At 45.5% G+C, this 8924-nt stretch overlaps 1 protein-coding gene across 3 annotated transcripts in view; it reads left to right on the forward strand.

The window, feature by feature from the left end:
* The first annotated feature begins 300 nt into the window (after positions 1 to 300).
* Positions 301 to 8924, forward strand: part of xirp2a (xin actin binding repeat containing 2a) — a 35232-nt gene continuing 26608 nt past the window's right edge. Inside the window, exons 1-2 of one of the 3 annotated variants that reach the window (XM_029840494.1) lie at positions 301 to 1620; positions 1712 to 1855. In XM_029840494.1, the coding sequence (XP_029696354.1) occupies positions 1826 to 1855 (30 nt within the window). In that variant the 5' untranslated portion in view covers positions 301 to 1620; positions 1712 to 1825. Of the gene's footprint in view, positions 1856 to 8924 lie in introns of all 3 variants that reach the window. The other 2 variants (XM_029840493.1, XM_011606266.2) reach the window with 2 other exon arrangements.

Genomic DNA, 8924 nt, shown 5'->3' on the forward strand with positions numbered 1-8924 from the left:
AAGGGGTTTTGCATATAGATCTTAACCGTATACACTGTACAGCTAACGCAAACACAACCAGACAGACATTAGCATAAACGGATGCAGGCGTCCTTTTGTGCCTTCTCTGCTCTCTCAACAACCTCAAATAACGGAGGAACGTGGGGCAGCTTTTCCAAACATTGGACAGTTTTTCTCATCTCAATTTATGTCAAAGTTGAGGGATGTTCATTTGACGTCTGTTTGCATTTGCAGGCTTTTTCATGGAAACAAGAAAGACTTTTTGGCTCTGGAAGTAAACACATTAATCTGAGTGGGCATCAATGTTGACTTTTAATTGCATGTGCATACTTTCTCTTTTGGACTTTGTGAGTTAAACAAATAAACACTTCTTTGATGATTCACATCACGTTCTAGTCTGCCATGCAAATATAGTTGTTTGGAACATTTTATGCAGGAAACAAGATAGAACCTGAATGCTGTACCTCACCGTGGAGTCTGGCTGGAGACCCACCAGGGCTGAAATGTTGTCTGGTTCTGGTAAAGATGGGCTGATTCATGTTGGGGGGGCTTTACTGTTTGCTCTCACACCGAATTCCACCCAATACTCTGCTCAATTCTATTATATTTCCAACATTTTTACCTTTTTTATTGCAGTTAGGATGTATGGGCGTATATGTTCCCCATTGTGAGGAACTGCGGAGACCAGCTGGCTTCAGGGGACACGGGATCCATCTGAGTCTGACACTTTGGTCCTGTTTGAATAATGTATCTGCTGCTGTTGGAGATTAAAGCCTCCGTGTGTGTAGGACTGTCAGATGTGTATCTTGACCATTCATTCTTTGAGATTAGCTCATCAGGATTCCTCTCTCTCGCTCCCTCCTTATGTGCTGTGTTTACGTTCTTGACACATGTTGCCAGTCACCCACGGTTTCCTCTGCCGGGTCATCCCATCGCTCCTCTTTATTGTCTGACCTCTGCCCATCTTTTTCAGCCTGACTGAGGAGCAGGGCAGTGAATGTCTCATCTCGATTAACATGGTCCGGCACCCCCGTGTGCTGGGAATCATCCCAACCATGATGGATGTTTGGATAAGAGAAGGACCCGTTGTCTTCTGCTTTCAGGGCAAGGCTTATAATAAGAAAATATAAAAGGGGTAGTAAGACAAACATCCCCGGTCGCGTCTGCGGGGCAGGGCGGCAGCGTCCGCTGTGAATGGGCCTTCCATGATTTGTTCTGGTGTTAAAGGCAGGATGGGTGGGTGAGGAATGGGCGAAGCTTTGCTGTTAATCTGCTTCCTGAAAGCCTCAAATCTGACCTCCCTGCAAGCTTTTTTGTTCTTCACATGTAGCCACGCTACAAAACCCAATACATTAGGACAGAGAGACCTTTTTACTTGATGTCAGAAAGTGTCTGGATGAGTTTGAATGAGTCTTGGTTTCATCTGCGTGTGCGTTACTGCAGATCAGCGACGGGAAACTGACGGAGAAGCTTTTTGTGAACCTTTTCTCCTCCTCTTTCTGCGTGCAGCTCAGAGAGCCTCCCAGTCGACTCCTGCATGTCCCACTCATCACTTCCTCACACAGTCGACTCCACCTCAGGGCACCAGGTCCAGAGGCAACAGAGGTGATCGGAGGGCAGGTTCGGTGTCTCTATAACAATGGAAATCCAATCAGGAAATGGAGAGGAGCCGGCCGCTACCGTGTCAGCAACCCCGGTCTCTATTTCCCAGAGTCCTCCTGGCTGGCAGGTGGAGAGATCAGACGTCGATCCAGCACACAGACAAGATCCGCAGGCTGAGAAGAGGATCGAGAGGTTCCACGTCCCCCTTGATAGCCTGAAGAGGATGTTTGAAAAGCCGGCTGAAGCCACCACAGTAAGCACTGCCACTGCGCATTTTTAGTCTGAACTCTTTATGAATAATACACTTTCCCACTTGTGCGACTCCCAGGCCTTTACTGTTTCCCCGGGAAACTTGAAAAGGCGACGTCAGCAACGGAGTTGCTGATGTGAACGTAGACCCAGATGCAGCTCTCGCTGAGAGCACGTATTGGGTGGAGGATGAGAGAAGTTTGCAGCTCGCTTCAGATGTAGCATGAAGGTTTGAAGGCAGAACAGGATGTCGCTTATGGCTCCGTTTGCTGGGATATGATTCGCGCAGCAGCAGTTTGGGATTTTCCATTATTACGCTGACTCTGGCAGGCAGACGTGTTTTTCACCACAGACTCCAGCCTTCTCTGGCCTGATTTTTTTCTTTACCCCTTTCCAGCTTCTTTCTTGGAGCAGAAAATCTTTTGGAAGTGAAGCAGATCATTATAAGCAAACCTCTCCTTCACCAGAATGTCTGATGGGGAGACAGAAAAGCCCAGATGACCCAGTTTTTCCCACTCATGTGGTCGCCACATCAAATCTGAGCCCTCCAAATGTTCCAGGAACGGTGACCTCAGAGTTAGAATGGAAAGCTCTGCCTTCATAGCAGCGGAACTTGGAAAATCTGCTGTGGGGACCAGAGAATGTAGATCTCAGGGCCGAAGGTGGCTCTGAGACCCACCGGTGCCTCTGTCCAGTGCTGGTATCTGACACCATGTTATTTAAGGCCTATTTAGGGGAGCTTTTGGGTTAAGCCTGGGTTTCAAAAATAACCCTCTAATTGGTATGTCGGCTGCTGCTTGGATAGCGCAGATCTACTCCTTGAGGCCAGGGACGGAGCAAAGAGAGAGATGGATTTAAAACCACATCACACCTGGCCTCAGAGGTGAGAGTGTTTTCTCGGGTCGATGAACCACATCACCAAAGCATCTTTTGAAGTCAGATTTTCAGGCTCATCCCCTACTTTTGGATTTAGGCACCAATCTCACCGATCTCCTGCGCCTCCTCTGCGCGCTACCCGCTCGGCATGAAACCACAGAGCCAAACACTTTTCACACAAGCATGAAAGTTGCTGGGATTATCTCCTAGAGAGAGTTGATGAGCAGCTAACTTTCCATCGGGAGTTCATTCAGATCACACTTTAATGCCGCTGCTCCTAACTGAACTCTGCTCCTTTCACCCGGGGGCGAAGCGACGCACATCCGCCAAAGTTCCTGAAGAAAACAGGCCGCGCAGCTGGTGGAGGCGTCAGTACATCACATCCTGGCGCTGTTACACATGCTGCAGCCTGGCATTGTATCATGAGTGTTTATAGTCTCCTCCAGCCGTTTCCCGACAAAAAGCAGCCTGCAGTGAGTGTTAATGGAGCTTGTGGGCAGCGATCCCAGACTGCCAGAGAGGGAGAAGGGACGGGAGCTCTGTGGAAGGCTGCTTATAAAACATGACCTTGCCTCCATCTCATCTGTAATTCTGGGCTTAATATTTGATGATACTCCCCATTTTGCTTTCTGTGGGCCGTTTCATTTATTTAAACGACTCTGGTCGGACAACTGTAATGGTGACTGAGGGACCCTCGTGTGGTTGCTCAGCTGTGGCCTGGATCCCTCGGTGACAGGAAGGGGGGGGGGGGGGGGGGGGTTCTTGCACTGGAGCCAAGGAGCATGTTTCGCAGGCTGATCCTCGGGGGACTCTGGCTTGTCTCTTACAGCATCTACACGACCTTCCAGTCATGAGCGCGCACATGAGTACATGTTGACACACGTGTATGAGACAGAGGTGAGAACAAAACAGCCAAGCAAAGACAGAATGCACCACTAGTAAAAAAAAAAAAAAAAAGTTGAACATTGGTATTTAAAACAGATTTCCATTACTTTCTTCCATTTCATCACAATGTCTTGAGGGTTAATAATGGGCTGTCCAGCAGGAGGCCAGACCCAGAATTCAGGAGGCTGAAGCACAACATGTTTAAGTCAATATATTGAGTTTTATTACAAACTCAAAACACCAAAAGTTAAAAAAAAAAAAACACTGGAAACTCCAGGGGAGTGGAAAAAACCCTCAAAAGAGCTGCAAGGGCAGCTAACTGGCTCTCAGGAAGGCACTGCACAGCAGACAACACAGGAAGTGCGGTCCACAAATGCAAATGTAGCAATGGGCCAAAGCTGGTCCGGGGGCTCCTGCCAGTTTCCTGCCCAGGTGAGCCTAACAAGAGGAAAAGAGATTGCAGGGAAGAAGAGCAGGGAAATAAGGCACCGGACGCACAGGAAACCCAGGATCGTGATAACTGTGTCGTAATGTAGATGTTTTTACTGGTCTCGACCTGAGACGGCTTTAATTTTCTGTAATACCCACTGTTGTCCAGTGGGGGGCAGTGCAGCATCTACGAGGGCGCTAAAAGCCGCGTTTAATCCGGACCCAACATGAGAGGGAGGATAAATGATGCGCTTTTAATCAAAAGTATAACCCAGACACATACTAATCGAATAGTGTTAATTAAACGTAATTATTGATGCTTTAAGGTGTCTGAAAGGTTTTTCTTTTGTGTCACTGGCAGGCTGATTAACAGGATGTGCATTCTTGGGGAAGAAAACCTGAAAAAAAATTACTCAATATAAACGGATTTGAAGCGATTTAAGACTGTAGGATGGAGATAGTCACAGTTGTTTAACCCTCTCATGTTGTGACCTCTGAAGCAGCCACTTGCTGGCATAAATTCAGACGGTGAGACTTGAGGGCTGATTTGTCTCCCATGCGTCTTCACTGCACGGTCTGAATGGGCTTAAAGATAGCTTTTCTCCCTGTCGAGATTGTTTCCATAAAGGCTTTAAAACTACAATGGTTTTTAATGCTGAAATTGAAAATAATTCTAAAGTGGAAGGCACTAGACCTTTCACTTAATTCCTTTTGTAATTCTACCTTTTTCAAGTCTGATAATTCCTGGTATGGTAGTACCAATATATATGGGTGTGTGTGTGTGTGTGTGTGTGTGTGTGTGTGTGTGTGTGTGTGTGTGAATGCAGTCCTATACAGAAATGAACTGTAAAGATGAGGAGAATAGGGGAGCTGTGTGCTCTATGTTTAATGATATAGTGGATGCTTTATAAGGCAGTAAGCCATTTTTAAGGCTTAAAAAGAAGAAAGCCATGGTCAGACCTTAGTGGAAAAAATTTGTAGTTGAGTATCAAGCGGAAGCCCAAGAACCCTTTAAATTATGGGATGCTGTTGGCAAATCTAGACGAGCGTTTATTTGAGCAGAAGCAGCACGCTAATGCAAGGTATGCTATCTGGTAGATCACTAAAGTTGGAATCCTGGAGAACTGATTCCATGCTAAGAACCTGTTTGACAATCATTTTAGAAATAGGGAAGAGCTGTTAATAATTGTAAAGTGTCCCTACCTTCTACTGTGGACAGAACATGTGGAACACACAACACTGCAGAGCTGTGGAGACAGCATCATACCAACATGTTTAAATAACTCAAATAACTAACTAGTGACCTCTATAAGGCAGCTCAAACCTCCTAAAGGGTATCAAACTATGAATAATAAAGCCAGTGGGCTGGATCACATTACTGCTGATTACCTTAAATATGCAAGTCCCTTTATGTTACACTGGTTTTATGGGTCATGGTTAGCTGACTCAATGCATTCTGTTTTGTTAGGGCCATTTAAGGACACATCTGGACAACTAAATAGTCTAGATAACTGCTGGTCCAAAGATCTTGCCAGGATTTTGTCTAAAGTTTTAGACATAATTGAGGATGAGGATGATTGAGTTCATCAGCTCTACTGACAATCAGTTTGTCTGTAAAGCCAAACATAGCGGATTCTGGCTCACTGCTATCAAAATATATCAAAATAATATATCAAAAGGGGTGATAGTGTTCCAGGTCCATTCACTTTTTACATTGTCTAATAATGTCCTCTGCACAAGGGAGATGCTGGAGCATGTTGGACATCTGATCACAGCTCAAATGTCTGGTGTTGATGACGATGACGTCTGCCGGCCCCAGTATGTTTACACAGGCAAACCTCATGGTGTGAAAATGCAGCGCCACTGTGCACCACTCAATTATTGGTGAGGTAAAAAAAAAGTGAGGATACAGGAGGCCAGAGTCAATACCTTTGAGGAACCGAGCCTATAAATTCATGTGCAGGCCAGGTGAACAATATCATCATGGCTTTGAAGATGGCTTTATTTGGTTCAAAGTGTTATCTAAGTAATATGTGCCTTTTTTTCTCTCCTGTCAGTCAAATCGACCATGAGTCTGCAATAAAGACACTTCTTTTATATTTATTTAATTCGCATCGCCATAGCTAAATGCACTTTAAGTGTGGAGCGAGCTAAAAGTCACACTATGTCTGCGAGAAAATTGATTCCGGTCTGATGAGGACACCGGTGTCCTCATCAGACCTACTGAGCTCGTAAAAAATTCCATTAACTTTTCTCAGGCATCTCTTTCTCCTCAGTTTCACAGATTCAAATCTTTTAATGGCGCTGGCGGCGGAGGCAGGCTTGTGATGCAGTGCTAGTCTGTTGTGTGATGATGACCTGTGGCCCAGCTGCAGGAATAGCTGCGCTGCCGCGGGGTAGCTGCCAGGCGCAGCTCTGAACCCCGACCGATTTATCTTACTTATTCAGATTGCTCAGACACTCAATTTCCTACCTGCTGCCTGCTTTGTTTCTTTAGGAGAATTGAAACGCAGAGATGTCTGCTGTGGGTCCCTCTTAATAAGTGTTAAGTCGTTTCTTCTCCAGCGGGTCTGGTGGTAGCATGTGCATATTTACTCCAGTGTGTGATAATGCATTCCCATAGCAGGCTAATGAAGGCATATCTTGGGGCTTTTTTCCACGCAGATTGCTGTGGGACCTGATAACACACTCTGACACCCTCAGCCCCACAACAGCCTATGTGTTTAACAATTAGCCAGAGACCTTCAGGCTAACAGTTTTAATTATTTATTATAAACGCGACGCAATATTTTTAGAGGTTTGATAAATCTGCTTTGTGGGGCTGCAGAACATGGTGCCAGGATGATCCTTTTTCCTTCAATTGGACACCAATGAGACATCACATTGCTGAAAACAGTGACTACGGTAACTTTGCCTGTTTGTGAAGTTGCCATCATTTTGATACCAGATGACCTTGTATTACTCGTTTACTGCATTGGATTTAAATCCCCAGAATATCAGTGAGGCATACAGTCTGCTAGCTAGCGTCGCCTCCCTGATTCACTAATATATTTGGAGACGCTGAAAACAGATCCTGTGCTACTCTGGAGTCACTGCGTATAAATAGTTTGTGTCTGGTGATGTGGGCATTGCTCAGGGAACATTAGTGGAGCACGGAGCCTGATGAAAGACTCTGAAATTTGATTTACATGCAGGGAGCAGAGGGCCATATTGTGAAAGAAAAGGCCGCAGAGTGAAGGCAGCGACTAACAAGACTCGAAGAGAATCAGGATGAGTCAGCAGGGAGAAAATCAAACGGAAAATTGACTCGCATTTTCGGCACTTGAAGAAGGTCGGAGTGTGATTAACAAATTTTACTCATGTTTTAGTTATGTTAAGCCCCACCACATCCCACTTCAGACCCAACTGCTGAATTAATCACTCATCTTCTCTTTTTCCCACAACTTTGTTTCCCCCTGGCGTTGAGCAAGTCGGTCAGAATTCGGCCCTCTTAAAAGCCACTTGCAACTAGCAGCGACCCGTCCTCAATATATAGCTTGAGGAGAATGAATATAGACCGCTCAAAATAGTCAGACTAAATATATACACAGTATATCTGAACGACCACAGCATGTATGAGTGAGATCATTAAGTATATTTAGAATAGTTTTTCACGCCTTTCACGATGCTCAGAAACGTTAGCGTTGATTCCGCCTCAATGAATTCAGTGTTGAGTTTCAGCAGCCGAGCTTCAAAACTCAAGTCTGGACATCTGTCATGCTTTCATTTGTCAGCTGCTCACGAGATTTGGGTCACGCCGTCGTCGTTTAGGGAGAGGCGCAATCCTCAGACACTCTCCTCTGCTCTAAGAGCTTTCGAGATCGTGAGCCCAGGAAAGGCCCGTAGAGCTGGACAAGTGCAGAGTCAGGACGCCAGCGGTGGCTAAAACTGTGCCCGGGGGGCCAGGGGGCAGTTAAAAATGGCAGCAGAGCAGAGCACTATGTAATGGACTGCATATTATGACTTCATCATGGACCAGTCAGAGGATGACCAGTTTTACACTCTCCAGCTCCATGTTTCCAAATTAGATTATATATTTTTAAGAGGACGGGCGTTATGATACGATATGTAGCCCTGACGTCAAACGTGCATCCCTGCCGGCCTTTACCGTCACACAGCGACTCCCACTCTTCTCTCTCTTCTGTTCTCTTGGTCTAATTATTGGTAATTTTTATACCGGGCCGCCATTTCAACAAACTCCTCAACCTGATTAACACTCTTGTCTCTCCGTTTCCCCACAAAATTAGTTTTTGCTTTTAAATGCTTCGGCAGCAGATACTTGAATCAATCTGCTAAAATCCTCTCTGCTCAGCCTGTGATTGCCTATTCAACTGAAACTAAGGTCGCGCGTGTGTGTTTGGAAATAGTAGTTTTTCTCTGCATGCTGGTCTGAAGGGCTTGTAGGCCTGCCAATGTACAGGCCCACCATCGCAGCCAAAATGTCCAAATATTGACTTTTATTTATTATGCACAACCACGTTTCCAAACAGTCAATACACGTTTCAATAAGGCTACGCTGCTCGCCACGGCGTGGTCACAAACAATGGCTTCACCGCTACTGTGCTGATTAACCCACCTGACTCTATAGCAGCAGCCTGAACAGATACTGCCCCCTACTGGCACATATGTGCACAAAAACCACAGCTAGCGCTGCTGTTTGTAAGGACTAAAAGCCTCGGCCCTGGAAATATGTCCAATATCTGAAAGACTGAGCACCCAAAATAATCAAATCTTGGATCTGTTGTTGAACTTTAAATATGGTTTGCTTTAACCTGCGGTAGTTTTCATATGTAAATCTATATTTTAATATTCCAGCCAATTGTTTATGACCTCTGTGACTCCCA

Source organism: Takifugu rubripes, chromosome 8, assembly GCF_901000725.2.
Source record: "Takifugu rubripes chromosome 8, fTakRub1.2, whole genome shotgun sequence".
Classification (NCBI taxonomy): domain Eukaryota; kingdom Metazoa; phylum Chordata; class Actinopteri; order Tetraodontiformes; family Tetraodontidae; genus Takifugu; species Takifugu rubripes.